We start from the raw sequence: 17,051 nt of genomic DNA, 5'->3' as shown, positions 1-17,051 counted from the left end.
ACCTTAATGAGGTATGACAGAAATGGAAAAGAAAGCAACCTCTCTGCTTATTAGCAACTTTGAGGAACTCAGTAAAATATTCAGGGAAGAAAAAAGAAAAGCAATACAGAAAAGCTACGAAAATGCCAGACTGAGTTCAAGGATGATGAACAGTGAAGCTAAAAGAAGTACAGGAGAGAAGCATTTTTTAGTGTTTTTGTTTTAAAATTGATGCATAGTTCATGATTTTTCTATAATACAGCAGATTTATTTTGCAGCTATTACAGCATTCACACTTCAAAATAAATTTTAGACAGCACAAAAACAAGTTTTGTACTTTATTTGTTTGGTAAAATTCATTACTAAAAATATCTTTAAAAGCGTATATTATAAAATCTCCCTTTATGATATTACTGAGTCAGGTTGGGTCTCAGGCAAACTTGCAAGCTCACTTTAAAAACTGTTATTTTATCTTTCTGTCCTCAGAGACAAAAGGTGATTTCATGTAATTATAGCCACTTCAGATGATTTTTTACATCTTCCCTTGCACTACAGAGGTATTCTCATTTCCAGATTTGAATTTAAAGTAATTACTTATAATTACAGAGAAGAAATGCATCCAGTGGATTAATCACTCCATTTATATTCTGCTCAAAGGATTACTCTTAGGACAACATCACTACTGTCTCTTGGAAAAATGTCACTTCTACAAGAAAATGATAAGAAAATGATATTTTTTTTTTTAGGTCAGTAGCGCTTGAGAAGGACTTTGAATGCTATTTAAACCCAAAAGATTGTTAAAATGGCACACCTGGATTTAAGGCAGCATCTGTGCCTGTCCTCTGCTTGGAAGATATGACTTGGGAGATTGACCTCTGCAAGTGAGAACGCCAAGGGAAAGAGCCAGTGAAAGCCTATGCTCATACTATGGGCTAATAATGCCTTTGCACTTCATCTCTCTGGGCCATAGAGGTGGACACCAGTGGTTATCACAAAGAAAGGCAGTGCTTCTGGCTCAGGTTAGGTCCAAATCCTGAAAAGTCCCAGCAGGAGATGTGTCCCCTTGAGCCACCACTTCTTGCTGGGACTGAGGACAGGACACCAGGTGACAGGGGTCTTTGGTTTCATCTTTATGGATACAGCTCATCTCTTCTCTTCGTATATGTTATTTTTTTAATAACTCCATAGATTTGCCAAAATTGCAAGTCACACAAAATGGCAATCGCGTTCCTTCTCTCAAAGCCACCAGTGCATAACTTCAAATGGGATAGCCTTGTTTTGGTTAACAGGAGAAAATGTGAGTCCTTCTCCTCACCCAGCAAGAGAGACAGCCACAACAACCACTCTATCCAACTTCATGGTGTTTTTCAGGCTGGAGCCACTGGTGATTGAAATTATCCTCGTTAGATCGTAGATAAACACCCCGCTGGTGCTAACACAGCACTGATAGCAGAACACTTGGCTGAAGGCTGTGCATTCCCAGCACTCCAGGTTCTCTGCTCCGCCCAGGCCTTTCGTTGCCAGGCATTTCTGGCAACGTTTCTGTTCCTACAGCCAACTGACTTTTGTAGATCTGTCTGGAGACGATCGATGGAGGATCATCGTTTTTACAAGGTATGACTGCACATCTTTGAAAGAAGGCAAAAGGGTGGGGAGAACTGTAGGAGCAGGCAGATAAACCCATTACTTGCATAAAAATAATATATTCCTGTTGCTCCAAAAATAATGTCTCCTATTTATTTCCCTGGAAGATAAAGCAAAGAGCAAAATATCACTGTTTGATAGAGCAAATTCTCATCTGCAAAACACTAATTTTTAGCATAGTCAGCACCACTAGCTATGCAGTTCTACCAGCAAGTAACAAGACCCTGTATGCTACGCTCATGAAAATCTGCATGGCCATCTAGAGCTTGGCTTGTCTTTCACACTGTTGTCACCGTTGAAACCCACCATCCATCTGCCTCACTGTTCTGATGTCCACTCTTTGGTCTCCATAAACATTCAGCAAGGGTCAGTGAACGTCAATGGGTGCCTTTTTTTCCCTCCTGAAGGAATTCAGTGACTCCCCTTTTCTTCGTACTCATTTCTGTCTCAGATGCCATAGTGTCCGGCTGCCCCTCTGTGCTGTCTGTCACAAAGCAAAAAAAACATAACAGAATATTGGCAGGAAGGTTCAGCCTCTGCTGCCATATCACCAACATCCACCTCTGATGCTCTGGGCCAACAAAATAAAATAGGAGGCATTACTTTCAGAGCATCTCTAGTATTTAGTGTTGTGGAAAACCACGTTACCCTTGGGATTGTTTTTAATTGAAATTAAATGTGCTTGGGCACGCCAGACTTTTATAGTCCATGATGAGTTTATTGCATACAATAATTATGGACTGCATAATTAAAACTGAAAAACTACTGCTGTTTTATTCAATATGAACAACAAATCAAAGATATCATTTTACTTTTTGTATGTTAAAACTGGGATGTGTCAGAAGCATCAATCTCAGACTTCGTGTCACTGTAATTGTATGTTAGGCTTCAAGTAAGCGAGTTGCGTGTGGATAAAAGCCTTTGACAAGTCAAACACTTTGGCTGAGATTTCTTTTAATTTAGTATCCCATATGTCTTTTTAGATCATTTGCAATAATAATTATGGAAACTTTTTTTTTCCTTGCTAGGGCCTCGCCTCTGAACGAGAGGGGATAGCAGTTTCTGCAGTTGCTTTGCAGGATCATATAATACACAGTCATCAGCTCCAAGGTCTTTCGTTAGCAGATCCTTTTAAGTCAAAGTCAAGGAACATCAGGAACATTTACAGACTTGTGAACAAAGAGACGGTCAAAGCAGTGGTAGATACTGGGCTACAAAAAAAGAGCACTCACCAGAAGAATAAAGAAGATGAGGAAAAGGAGTATGTTCTTGATCCCAATCCTCCACGGCTAACCTTAGGTAAACTTCAGTGTTTTCTCATTTGTGTTTTTTTTGTCTTTATTTACAATAACTAACATGAAGTATCTAGTCTTTTTACTGAATAAGGCAATTCAGTGCTAAACAGCATAAGTTCTTATTTTTAAATTTGTCAATATCTGATCATTTAAGCAGTGGAATTGTCATCAGTGGCTTGAATATGGCTTTAGAAATGTATTAAGACTTATTATGACATTATGACAGTCAATGTAAAAAAGAAAAAAAAAAAACAAAAAAAAAACCTAGAGCAACTTGAGGAAGAAGAATTCTTCATTAAAGGGCAGGAAGTCTTTTCCACCATTTTAATATGCTTTGCATATTGACTATGGTAACTTTCATTACCTTATATTCGCATCTTAAGCTAGAATACTGTGTTTATTTTGGAGATTGCAGTATGAATAAGATGATTTTTATGTGTTTTTGAAATGGTTTCTTTTATTCCTTATTCAATAAAAAGACACTTGTGCTGTGTTAAATGTATTCTGTTAATATATACCCACCTTTACTCAAAGTTAAAAAGGTTTGTTTTTACTATGGTCCTGGGGCTAAATCCAGGAAGAATTAACACCTGTAGCTAAATACCTTTTTCAAATTTAGAAACAAACATGCAACAAGATAAAAGTCACAGATGTGAGGGCTTGGAATGATGCCTGGTGAGAAAACTCACTTTTAAATAGTATTATAATAACGCAGTTGTACAGCAGTGACAGATAATACTGCTTTAAAAAAAAAACACACAGAAATCCATGAAGCGTCTCAGCAGAGCAGGGCTCCAAATGTGCTTCCTAGCAGTTTCCATTCTTTGCTTCCCTTTAAGTGTTTCTACGGTATTCTTGCCTTGATCATCTCTCCTCCATCCTTTTGATTGTCTTCATTAGTCTTTTCTTAGAGTCTTGCAGCTCCACAATTTACAGTTTTAAACGTCATGAATTTCATCATCATTAATAATTGTTTTATTTATTCTTTTTTTTATAAAAACGCCCTGGGGCCTCTCTGAAGATCATGTTGCCTTTGCTGGAGGAGCTGTCACAGTAGTCCAAGCTCTGAAGAGAACCATGTAAATCAATGAGGCTCCATACAAGCACAGGCATCTGCCTTTTGGAATCAGAGTGAGGTTGAGAGGGTAACTTAAGATAATACACAATAAGTGAGTGTAGCAAGCGTTTGGACAAAAGTAGTAAGACAAGGTGATTATTAGTATGTTTGCTTGGTTGTACTTCTAAAGATGGGAGGGTTTTTTTCTTTGGTGCCGTTTGGAGAGGAATTTGAAAGAAGAGAGGATTCCGGGGGCAAAGCCAGCAGAGAGCTACTGGGGTTAACGCAAATACAAATAATGAGTGATTCTGGAAGCTAAAGGTTGTGGTGAAAAAATGCAGACCAAGTGTGAGCATGTTCTCTGCAACTATAAGGCGAAGTATTTTCTCCTTAAATCCCAGCACTGACTGAGAGATCCCATATGAATGTTTGTGCAACTGATTCCAAAGAATGTGCTGAAAGATTTTAAGAAGTCATTGCCATTGTGTCTGTGTTGGCTTATTAGTATTTTCACCTGTAATCTCTCATTAATGTGTAATGCTTGTGTCAGACTTTCTCTTTTTAAGAACTCTGTGTTTTAAACCTTTAAGTTGTGAAGCAACTTTGAAAATGTAATTTAATGCGTTTTTTCCTTCTTGAGTTTGTAGGCAATCAAACAACCTCCGAGGGTTCGGTCATTAAATTTTTCTCAACGGGGGCTTGCGTCCTAAAAGCTAATTATAAGGGCTTAGAGGTTATTGTATGTAATTACTTTGCTAATGTTCGTTTTAGGATAAATAGCTCAGTTGTAAAGTGAGTGTGTCAGTAAGCAGGTTGGGCTTCTGAACAGTGCATAAGGATGAAAACTCTTGGATCTCTTGAGCTGTGATAAATGTAGGCTTTCGTTACTTATATTTATTCCAAGTGCTGCTTCAAAAATATCTTCACAGAGCCTTTTACATCAATCACATATCACTTCTTCTGTGTCCTGCTGCCAGTTTTCCTTCATCAACTGTGTTGTGTAATAGCTTTCTTTCTAAACACCTGTGTAACCTGTCCCTCACAAATATCCCATCTGGTTTATATTATTTAGAAGTTAAGTTTTGCCTCCAATTCCTATTTGGCAACTTCAATCATCTTTTTGTGGAAGTTTTTAATAAGCTTTCTTTAATTTTTTTAATTTTTTTTCACTCCGGGCATGTACAAAGGGCTTCCCCAGCGCCATCCCATTGTCTTCCCTAAAACAGTTTTTGACCACAGTGATTAGAAGAAAATAAAGGGCAGGTATTTTTATTCTGTAATACTGTCTTCCACTGTGACTGGTTTGCAGTGTATCCAGATTCTATCATTGTAAAGACTATCCACATTTGTCTATTGGACCATCCAGATGGGATTTTCTTTTCATACTCATCCACTGATACTCTTAGATGCTATTGTCAAGTGAAACTTGATTTTTGTTTTTAGTAAATATAAGATATGAAATCAGTTTTGTTGGGTGTCTTTGAAGGATGTTCTCTGCTATGAGGACGCTTTATGCCAAGAGTTTGGTTGGATCTGCTCTGTGGTACAAGTAAAAGAGTTGGCCCTTTCCCACTTACAACTCAGCATCATTGCTTTACATTCTATTTAATATACCTCTTCTTTTCTGATTTTAGCAAATATGATGGATGCCCCCTCATGGACTCATGTTTTAGGTCATTGCACATACCTCAGGCATTTCTCCACTATCTTCATTCAGCCCATAGAGGTTTCCTCTGCTTTTCAAAACGACATAGGTCTATTCTTGACTGTACCAACTAGCATTTTTCTTTTACTGATCCTGGCCTATATCCCGTAAGTGGGGGAAATACTGTATTTTCACAAATTCCTTCTCTGAGAAGACAGATTTATCATGGACATTCAGTGTGATACTTCACAGTTATCATCTGAGACTGCCTAGCTGAGCATTCACAATGCCCCTGCAACTGATGTCCTGTGACCATCTCTTTTGTTTCTTTTTGCTCCTTCTATTTTATCCATCACAGTCTCATGTTACATTTTTACATCAGCACATTTTACATCAGTTTTTTTTATTATGCCGCTTTATTCATTTTTCTTTGTTTCAAGAATGCAGAAATGTAAAGTTAAATAAACCTTTACGAACATGTTCTAACAGATTCTGTTTGTACTGACACTTTGAAATTGTGTTACTGTGCATTGTTACTTTGCATAGTTTAATCCCCATCTTAATAGCTGTGAATAAGTATCACATTCATATTACTTGGCAAATAGAAGCTTACATTAAAAAATCCCTATATAAATCTTGTATCTAAAAGAAGTTCTGAAAATTAGTAAACAGCTAGCCATTATTAGGAAGTATGTTGCCAGCCAGTGGTTTGTGAGATGATAAATTTCTACGAAGCATTTGTACACGTTATTTTTAAATAAATGTATGATCAATTAACTTCGCATGGAAACATCCATTATCTGCATCTGCCAGTGGATTTTATCCGGTGATTTGTTGTTCTTACTGTTTGCAGCTCAGAAATTAGGACTAGTTGAGCCCCCTTCCCTTCCACTAACTGCTGAAGAATGGGCAAAAATAAAGCAGAGATCCATACAGCATGGAGATTCCATCCAGCCCTGTGCAATATGCAGGGAAGAGTTTGCACTTCAGCCTCAGGTACGTGTGTAACCGTGGACTACACCATTTTGTATTTAACTAAGATTTTCCAGAGTTACTCCTAAATGTCACTAGCTGGAGGTACAGAAGAAAGAATTGAGAGGTTCAACTTTAAGATGCCATTTAGTATTCAGCAGCTTTTAGTATTAAGTATTTAGTATTAAGCAGTATATTGCAATGTTGGTCAACTCTGATGTACTTTGCAAGTGGGATGGTAGAGAAAGGTTGGTAATGTTTGTTCACTGGTGCAATTACGACAGTAGTGGAAAAGGTAATCAGCATTTTTGCTATATTTTTTCAAAGCAATTATAGGCTATATTTCGCTCCATTTAAACTCCCATTAGATATGAACTTTGGCTCTGTTAATCAAAATTATAAATACACATTAATTCATCAATGTAAGTTATATTTTGCTTTCTCGCAAGTTTTATTACTTTGTAGTTTAATTCAGCAGTTATTTCCACTTGGAAAATGGAAGTGGGTGTGCTCTTAATACTATTCAGTCTCTTAGTTACGTGAGCATTTCTTCAGGTAACATTTTACCTTGGTGTCTTTATTCAATGCCACGCATGTAGCGTGAGCACATCCATCGTGCTTTATTAGATCCTCTCATGTATCATCTTGAAAATGTGAAGCAAAAGGGGTAAGTGACTGATTGAGGAGGAGTGCTGCTCTCACAAACCCTAAGTGGAAGGGTTTTGCTTCCATCTACGTGAACATTAATTGTAGGTGTACAGTTGTCCAAAGACAGGTGGGATAGATCTGGCAAAAGACCATTCTACCCTAGAAGTCTAAAGCTGGACAAGAGAGAGCAAAAGACAGCAGTAATTAAGAAGGTTACTTTAGATTTGGCACAAAAAGGGAAATGCCTCTGGAATTCTTTTTTTGTCCTCGGAATTTCTGTTAGCTTTCCTCCCTCAAGGGAAAAAAAAGCCACTGTATCTGAAAGCTTTCCCTTCAGCTGGCCGCTAGCCATTAATCCTTTTGTGTTTGCCTGCTCAATAGTGCAAACTACTTGTTCTGGTTTCCACTCCTTCCCCAGTTTTCCCTTCCTCTAAGAGCCAACTGCTGTTTTTGTCCAACTCTATCTTTTGTGAGGATGGAGATCATCAGCATTTGGTGGGAACTTAGGTCAGATAAAGGTGAAGTTTTCTTGTAGCCCACAAACATGCTTTCTCTTTTCTTGTTGTTTTTTCATCTTTTTGTGTATTTTGGTGTTTTTTTTTTTTTAATGTATGAAATGCTGCATTTGATTTATATCACTTCTTGAACTTTTATGTTTTTATGGGGAAGGGGGGGGGAATCACCTTTCATTTTAAATACTTGTTCTAGAATGTTTTGCTCTAGTTAAGAGCAGCTGGCATCTCTCACTTTCTGCCACTCCATGTATTGTTAACACCGAATTCACATACTGGTTTAAGCTGTAATTTATTAAGTAATTCCTACAGAAGACTGATATTATTTTTACCAGAAATAATGCACTAGTCACCAGAAGAAAGTGATGAGCTTTCAGGCAGCCAGGATTTTCCTTGTTGTCAATATTTTTTTACTCTTCAGCTTTTAGAACGGATTAAAGATAGTTTTCTCTGTTTTTTTTTTCTTTGTAAAACAGGTGTTGCTTTCATGTTCCCATGTATTCCATAAAGTGAGTATGTTTTTATTTAACAATCCAGGCATACAGTATGTGTTTTAAGTTACTTAAGTTAATATCTCAGTGAATTAATGTAACCATCTTGAAAAGGAACTTTAATTCCAGATTCTTAAGATAAGAAGTATAATTTAAAGCTATTGAATGATGAGGTTCTTTATCCCATTATATTGTCTTCTTAAAACTTTATGGGAAAACATCATTTGTAACTGAGTTACATACACAAAACAAGAACAGCCTAACACACAAAAAAAATCATGAGAATATACATTGATTTACAATATTTTTAGCATTTCCCTTATAAAAATATACATTTTGTATGGTGTTCATGGCTTGCCGAATAAACATTTTTTACATTCTGTAATCTAACCGCTTTCATTCTTCCCAGTGATATCAAATATGTAGTAGATAATTGCAATGATTTTTTCAGGCATGTCTGAAAGCCTTTGAAAAATTTACGGGCAAAAAGTCTTGTCCTATGTGCAGGAAAAAGCAGTACCAGACCAGAGTGATACATGACGGGGCCCGCTTGTATAAAATAAAGTGTGCAATCAGGTAAGAGGAGCCATCAATGGGCAATATTTATTTCAAAATAATATTCTGAATTAAAACTTTAATGAGAAACTGAACAGAAGAACTGAACAGTCAAATAATGTAAATTTGAGCTTCCTCCTGAGCAATCTTGTTTCTTACAGAATTCAAGCCTCCTGGAGGGGATACGTTGTTAGAAAATGGTATAAAAACTTGAGAAAAACAGTGCCTCCTAAAGACAGCAAACTAAGGAAACAGTTTTTTGAGGAAAAGGTATGTTTCATTTGCTTCTTTGGTCCATTCTTTGATCTGATTCAGCTCCCTTAAGTCTAAACTCTTGAGTGTCAGCTCTGTACCCTTTCATTTATTCCTTGTCACTCGTATCAAGCAAGCAGCATTGGAGACACTCCGTTAGTCTCCTCATCCCACCCTATTTTCAGTGTAAAAGTAGGGAAAATAATTTAGATTCTTAAGGCCTAACTTAATATGTAGTATACTATCTGTTGTTCCATATGTATAGCAAGGCTTTTTGTGAGACTCTGTATTTCTTTCCTCTTTGTGATTAGGCACAGTAATCTGTTTTCTATGAGGGGCCATGGTTTAGTAAGAGAAGAAATTAATTAATCCATAAACAATCATCACTTCTTTGCATTGTCATCGTTTCTTCACATGGCACTGAACTGGGTGGCTCCATTCTGTGGATTTGCTCTTCTCCAGCTTCTGCTCTAACCCAACTCAGGCTGATGATGGGGGGTCCTTCAGCACTGGAGGTGGATTTGATGGAGGGTGCTTCAACATTTATGTTTGGAAGAAGTGACTAAATACTTCAGTATACTGTGACTGTCCACAAGTATCATGATAACAGTCAACAGAAACAGATTTTTCTGCATGAATGACTTTGGAAACAAAGTCTGCCTCTTTCCCAACAAGGCTGCCCACTTTTGGTGGGCTCAGAATACCATCCTTAGTTACATACCTTGTCTCAGTAAAGGGAAGCTGAAGAACATTTCTAAATATGCTGAATGTTCCAGCTGAGCATCACTTGTTAAAATTTCAGCTGAGTACAGATGGGTACAGTAGATGTCATTGAACTACCCACAGAGTGTTAACTTATAGAGCCCCTATCTGAGAGAACTTCTTTTTAGGGGTAAACAAACTGATAAAACTGCTTACATTTCATCAGATGATTGTAAACCATAGGATAATCTTTAACATAGATTTCATGTATCATTCACAGCATTGGGAAATCATTCTCATACATGGTATTTCAGGATTTGTAGGGAACAAAATGGGTGCCACTTTTTCACTTTCACTTAAGAATAAATGTATAAAGTTGTCACACATGGATTCATAGAATCATAGAATCACAGAATGGCCTGGGTTGAAAAGGACCACAATGCTCATCCATTTTCAACCCCCTGCTGTGTGCAGGTCGCCAACCAGCAGACCAGGCTGCCCAGAGCCACATCCAGCCTGGCCTTGAATGCCTGCAGGGCTGGGGCATCCACAACATCCATTTAAACCTGGATTAGCTAGGTTTAAATGAATTTGGTGCCAATTATGATTAAAGGATATATGACAGATGAGTTTTCCTGGAGTTAACTCTTACACATTTAAGTGCTGGTCAAAGAAAACACTGAAGAAATTTTTCATGAGAATCCATCCATTTCCAGATGCTAAAAAGCTTTTCTAAAATAAATTTTGCCTCAAAAAAATTGTGGTGCTTTTAAAATGTCACTTCCTAAATGTTAGCAAAATCAAACAGCACCTCAAGTGGAAAAAAAAAGTCAATTTTTTAATAATCCTGCCTCTTCTGGAAGAATCACAAAGGTTAAATGCCAAGTTTCCCGCTCTTAGATAAATATCACAAAATAAAAAATGAAGTCTGAAATATTAGCACTTATGTTAGTGTGATATTACTTATTACACCTATGATTAAAATTTCTAATATCTCAGATCAAAGGAGATACAAAAGGTCAGAAACCAAAGCGTGCTACTTTTTAGCACTACTGCACACAGAAACAGGGCGTTGCTTCAGCATACGAGGTAGCAAATTTCTTTGATCCTATCCATAAATGTCACTTGTGCACGTCATTTAATTGAGGCATAGCCTTTTATTGGTGCAATTAAATCTTTTCAAATGCATTACATTATCTCCAGCTTTGCTAAATGTGTTGACTGTTGTTTAGTAAGCTGGGTAAGTCACTGTGAGATGGGGTGGCTGACTTTAGGTTCACTCTCCCCCTCTATGTGATTTCTCCCAACGATTTTAATTTAAATCTCCCCAAACAGTATAATGGTCCTAAAATTTGTTTAGTCGTTTGACTTCCTTTATCACATGGAGATGGTAAACATTCTGTTGCTAACTTGAAGTGGCTCCAAGCAGCCAAACGAGGAGGATATTAAACCAGTAAAAGCTTATCAACTGATTCATTGATATGCTGTAAATTCCAGCCTTTTCATTTTACTTTTGAGGGTTGCCGTAAGTCAACACATTAGTAAGCAATTTGCTGACACTGGATCACTTTAAAAGGCTTCCCTGTGGACAAAGTTCATGCCGGTGCTTTGTTTCACCGTTTTGTTTTATCATAGCCTTGTGCTGCCCTGCAGATGACTGAAGCAAAACTGAAGAGTTTTGCATACCAACAGAGTATTTCAAATCCTGTGCTTATGTTTTGCTATTCATGTTTTAAGAAGTTACAGACGAAGTAGAGGTATGGCATTTTCAGAAATAAATTCAGTTAGTTTCAGATCTGGAAAAAGAAATGACTGGGTGTTACACAGCAGGATTTAATATTTAAATCCTAGAACATAAGGTTAACAAATGATATGAATTGCTCATTACTTTGTTTTTATTTTGATAGTACAGATTTGCCAGTTAACATAAATTTGGGGTTACATTTTAGTTAAAATTTCTTCCTTCTCAACCCTAGGCTTAATTTGCTGATCGATGGGATATGGGTTGGGTCAGGCCATGCTGCAGGAAATACAGGAGCAGCTCAAAGCAGATAGTGTCTTAGCAGCAGGGAACTTAATAGAATGCAGTCCTCTTAGGCAGGAAAAGAATTTTCCTCTCTCTCCTTTACAGTGTCTGTGCAAAGGAGCTCATGAGGGGACTCTCAGGATCACTCAGTGAAATGGGGTAGAGAGGCACAAGTGCACGCTAAAGGCAGAAGTGGAGCTTCTCCCTGCTGAGGGAAAAGGAACAAACAGCACAGCACAGGAAGAAGGGGGACACGACTCACTTTAATGCAGCTCCAGCCGCTTTCTCTGCCTCCTGCTTTCAGCTCTCGTTGGTTAATTTCACTCAGCAGTCGATCTAATCATCCCACAGTGCACAGAGACAGGCTGCGTCCCGGAACTGACTGCATGCTGATTGTGCTGCTCTCAGATTCACAGAAATAGACACTGGATCAGGGATGAGTTAAAATGTAGCTGTTTTTCCCCAAGTTTTGGGTCCTGAGAGGCTCACAGAGAAAGTTAAAGCATCTTCGCGGCTGCTTGAGCTTTCAGTTACATTGCCCTGGCTTTGCTTTCTTACAAAACAGTTCAGGTCTGTTCGTGTTTGATGCTGACATAAATGAAGATCGAGCATAAATCAGGATATAAAGTATTTTCATCTCGATCAACTTTGACTCGATGCAGACCAGAAACTGGGAATTATATAAGGTTTAGGTGTAATCTTAGGCCAGGTTGGATGGGGCCCTGGGTAGCCTGCGCTAGTATTAGATATGGAGGCTGGCGGGGGAGGGAGGTTGGAGATTAGTGATCCCTTCCAACCCAAGTCATTCTATGATTCTATGATCTTATCCTATACCTTCTGAAGTCTGGTTTTAAAAAGAAGTCAGAGCAGTTAATGTTACCGTGTGGAGCAGGTCCAGTTTTAGAACTTAGGTGACAGCAGTTCAGATTAACCAGTGACATTCCTAGTAATCTTCACTGAATATAGATTTATAACAAACCATTAAAGATATACCAATATGCTGCACTTTAATCAGCTTATTTTGTGTCTCAGTTATCATTTGGGATTGTTCGGAAACCCCATAGTGTAAATGCTGGAGGAGTGCAGTGGGATTTTTGTTTGTTTCCTCCTGCACACATACCACTAAAAATCACTGTTTGCATGAGATAGAATTGGATTTTTTTTCTTTCTCGTCAGTGAGCAATCATAGAGGAAGCACAAGAACATCCATCCAATCTTTGCCAGATATAAAACCTGTACTACAAAGTACAGGAAGTTCTGTACTTTGCTGCTTTTCAAATCATGTTGTGATTTAAATACACTCCTCAGGATTTTGTTTTTAGCTGGCTACACCAAGTTAGCACATCAGCATTACTTTGCACTAGTAACTAAAGCTGAGTGGTGCCAACATGCAGATACATCTTTTCAACATACTGTTGCACCTGAGATCATTTTTGAACACAATAAGACATAATAGGTCTCAGTTATCAGTGGATCAAACTATTAAAAAAAGAATAAAACATCGTCAAGAACCAACTGACTTCTCTCGTGTTACGGATTTCAGTATTTCTTGTCTGCCCTTTTCTAATGTTTGTCTTCTTCAAGTCTCTGCTGAGGAACTACAGCTTTCAGTGGAAAGCATTCTCATACTTGCACATTACATGAATGTGTATATATATATATTTTTTAGAAAACATCAACTGCTACTGTGAGGTTTTTCGTAGTTTTAGAAGAAAATGGGAAACTGAAAGTTTGAAAACTAAATGCTAAGCAAGCTTTTCAGATACTTCTGTGGTTGGTCGATTTGCGTTGGCAGTTTGTTGGTTGGTTTTTTTTTTTGTTGTTTGGATTTTTCTCTTTTCTTATTATTTGTGTAGCCATTGGATTTGGCTTCTTGCTTCTATCAGATCTAAAAGAGTTCACTTTGAATATTCCATCATAAGCTATGAAGGGTCACTTTCAGCAGTTATAAGGGGAGCACATGTCTTGGTGTGAAAAACTGCCCAAAACTGAAGTGAAACAGTAAGAAGGTATTCAGGTTCTGACCTAACAACAGCTGCTATTTTCCCACCCCTCACTTCCCATCCCCTCCTCCCTGAAAAACGGCTGTTTTCCAATTAAGTTTTCAATCTAACAGCAATCCATTTTCTTTTCAGGTTCAACAGATTAGCAGTCGGCTCCTGAGTTCTTATGACATAAACCTGGATGATTTTCTTTACAAGATAGATTCTTCTATAGCTGCGTGTCGGGATGCATTTCAGCAGCTGGAAGGAAAAGAAATACTCCTCAGTGAAAATGACTGGGAGAAGATCCAGATGCAGGTTGGCTGGCTTTTTTTCTTTGTTTGTTTAAGAAGTCCCAACTTACCAGCTTTTACGCTCTTTAAAGGCATGGCAGTCTTCAGCACAACTGAGATTTTTGGGGAGGACAGGGGAGTTCAGTTTTTTAATATAACCTATTCTAAATCAGGAACATTTAACAAGCTTTTATACTTCAGAAGTCTCGTTTTACTTCAGCAGCATGTCTCCTCTTTTCAATCAAAGAGCCCAAGGAGACTGAAGACACTATTGAGAGTGAAAATGCTGTTCATTTGTCAAAATACACCAGTCATAAAGTTGGAATGCTTTAATTAGTAATTTTATTGATATATTTACATTGCTTCACTACTGTAGAGGTTTATCTGTCGTTGTCTTTACTTAGGCATTTCGGCAGGAGATAGCTGACTGTCCTATCTGTATCACGCCACTCAGCCCTCCTGCTCACCCTGCCTGTGTTTTTTCTGGTACCAGCAATCCATTCTCCCGACAGACCGTTCTGCTTTCTTGTTCACATTTGTTTCACCATTCCTGTCTTGAAGCATTTGAAGAGTTTTCCTTGGGAGTGCAACCTATTTGCCCTTTGTGCCGCTCATATTATCAAAAGAAGGTCCTCAAGTGTTGACACCCACAGCTCAGTGAAGTACCTCCCAGCAGAGCACGGCTGACAATGCACATGCATGTTTCTAACTTGGGAACCTCTTAAGATCCAGATCTTTCAAGTAATTTTTTTTAAATGTACAATGGCATTCACCTTGTCTTTGGAGAAATAAAAGTTGAGTGCTGTTGCTCTACTTTAACAGTCAGTTTCACCTTTCTCGACATTTTTTGTCCCCATCCCTCTGGCACTTTCAACTTCCCTCATTTTCATCTCTCTCCCAGCGATGAGGCACAGTGCATTTAGGCATTGTGTTCCTTCAGCAGAACCCCCATTATCCTTTACCATTCTGGTTTTATGCCTGATACGTGGTAGCACAGGCTCCCATTCACAAGAAAATCACTACGGTCACTGGGGTCACTGCAAGAAACACATTTTCCTTCAGCCAAGCTTGCCAACCAGAACCCCGGCTCTTGCTCTGCTTGAACAACTGTGACCAATCCCAGTTCGCTGTTTGCAAATAAGAAATGACCCTCAAAGACCAAGGATCACTTCAGAACTTCTTAGAACTAAGGAACCAGTAAGTACTCATCTATTTTAGCAGGAATAAAAATATGGTTATGAATTTTCAGCTGTATGTTGCTGAAACCAATTCAGGTCACCACGTGTAACTTACAAGTCTAAGCACAAAGACCATTCCACAGAAGCGAATCATAAAAGTAACAAGAAAGATCATTTTTGCACAAAAAGGCAATGTCTGATTAACTATTCAAATGGAGAGCTTTCAAATAACGCTGACAAGATCAGATTGTGTCAAGCATCAAGTGAGGCAGACATCACATGCATTTAAAGACTTGAGCTAGAATAGATCAATATCCTGCTAGGAGTTCCTTAGGTAAGAGGTTTCTACAGAGGACAGCATCAAACTGCTGAGAGAACTAGGGAAGTCACTTGTTGAATAGAAGACAAAGGGAAATACAGTCTTTGAGCCTTGGAAATGCTCACGCAAGCAGAAGAGTTGTCTTGCTTACTGTGGACACCTGAGAACCAAATTAAAGCTTTGTAAGGCTTTGCAAAGCTTGCAAACGTTTCAAGGACCTCTTACACTTGGCATTTAGGGAATCCTGGACAATTAAACAACAATATATTGTCAGAAGTCACAGATATTCCTGGTATTTAACCTGCATCTTAGGGACTAACATAAGTATTTCTGATCCTGTGCAGTCGAATGGCTCAGGTGTCTGCAGGTCCTTTCCAAATGTACAATTCTTGGACTTCTTTTAAAGAAAACAACACTGCAGTCTCCAGTGAGAGTTTCAAAGAGTTTAAGAACTGTCACATTATTAAAGAAATTAAGAATTGCACTTCAGTCGTACTGTTAACATCACACAATCTGGATACTTTTCCACGAACAATCCTCACTTCCTTGGAGTGCTGGAATTCATCACATCCTTGTTTTAAGAGCAGGACTGTCATTCCTCTGAGTGTACACGATATGTGGTATGTGATGGAGATTCACGTAATTTTTTGTAAGAGAATCCCCAAAATACATTAAATGCAGGAGGGATGGAAGGGAATGCAGCTATTCACACCAACTACTCACAGAACCATTCAGAATGCTTGGGATGCCACAGATCTTTCTCATGGCTTTAAATAATAGAATCAAAACCCCATTAGGAATCACACTTTATTGAAAACAAAGTAAAAAAAAAAAAAAAAAAAAGCTTCTTCCTACAAAACACTGGAGGTAACATTTCAAACAATGGGGAAAAAAACTACAACCATGGCTTTTCACACACAAAAATGTCAACCTGACCAAGGCTTCAAGAATTATTTTCATCAAGTTTTGTAACACAGCAAAGTAACCACAACTGAGAACACTGCAAAACATATTTCTGGTTGACCTAAGATACTCTAAGAAGGGTTTGGTGGGGAGAAGGTATTACTACAGAATATCGTTCTGTTTGCATTAGCAAGGAGAGTGTTATTTTTCAGCAGTTTTACCTTGGTCCAACATACCACCATGTGAGAAAAGCTGTTGCTTAAGACTACAGACTCAACAAAGCTCTAAGCACAAACTGAACCAACAAAGTACAACTAAATCCATTCAACATCACTCAGGATTGCATACAGTTAAGATTGTGCAATTTTTTTCCGTTTAGAAAAACTAAGACCAATCTAAATGAGTAACACCACAGGGAAAAAACTGGAAGTGCCTGAGGAGAAGTACCTGCTGCCATTCTTACAGTGACAGCAGTAGCAACATCAACACGAACACTCATTCAGTGCTGTAACTCTTATGGACACACCAGCAGAGGCCACCTGAAGGTGGCCAGGTGTGATGGATGGCCAGCAGCACCCTGGTGCTCTCGTCTCCTCAG

The 17,051-nt window shown here is 38.3% G+C and overlaps 1 protein-coding gene across 2 annotated transcripts; it reads left to right on the top strand.

Moving 5' to 3' along the window:
• Window positions 1-1,455: 1,455 nt before the first annotated feature.
• RNF32 (ring finger protein 32) lies at window positions 1,456-14,732 on the top strand. 2 transcript variants are annotated; one of them, XM_042888218.1, is made up of 8 exons: window positions 1,456-1,593; window positions 2,652-2,922; window positions 6,474-6,616; window positions 8,229-8,261; window positions 8,695-8,819; window positions 8,960-9,068; window positions 13,914-14,078; window positions 14,458-14,732. In XM_042888218.1, exons 1-8 carry the CDS (start codon window positions 1,570-1,572, stop codon window positions 14,695-14,697), a joined length of 1,110 nt encoding a protein of 369 aa, XP_042744152.1. In that variant the 5' UTR covers window positions 1,456-1,569; the 3' UTR covers window positions 14,698-14,732. The 2 variants fall into 2 exon arrangements, with proteins under 2 accessions (XP_042744152.1, XP_042744151.1); XM_042888217.1 differs by lacking the exons at window positions 13,914-14,078; window positions 14,458-14,732 and adding an exon at window positions 9,362-9,403.
• Window positions 14,733-17,051: the final 2,319 nt, after the last annotated feature.

Source organism: Lagopus leucura, unplaced genomic scaffold (genome assembly GCF_019238085.1).
Source record: "Lagopus leucura isolate 7727_CA_CO unplaced genomic scaffold, USGS_WTPT01 Super-Scaffold_100157, whole genome shotgun sequence".
In the NCBI taxonomy this organism is placed as follows: Eukaryota; Metazoa; Chordata; class Aves; order Galliformes; family Phasianidae; genus Lagopus; species Lagopus leucura.
This window is presented reverse-complemented; position numbering and strand designations above follow the sequence as displayed.

Bases quoted from the DNA above. Each gene is read 5' to 3' on its own strand.
- RNF32 (XM_042888218.1), top strand. From the start codon at position 1,570: ATGGAGGATCATCGTTTTTACAAG. The intron at 2,923-6,473 runs GTAAACTTCAGT...TACTGTTTGCAG, and splicing joins TCCTCCACGGCTAACCTTAG to CTCAGAAATTAGGACTAGTT. The intron at 6,617-8,228 runs GTACGTGTGTAA...TTTGTAAAACAG, and splicing joins AGTTTGCACTTCAGCCTCAG to GTGTTGCTTTCATGTTCCCA.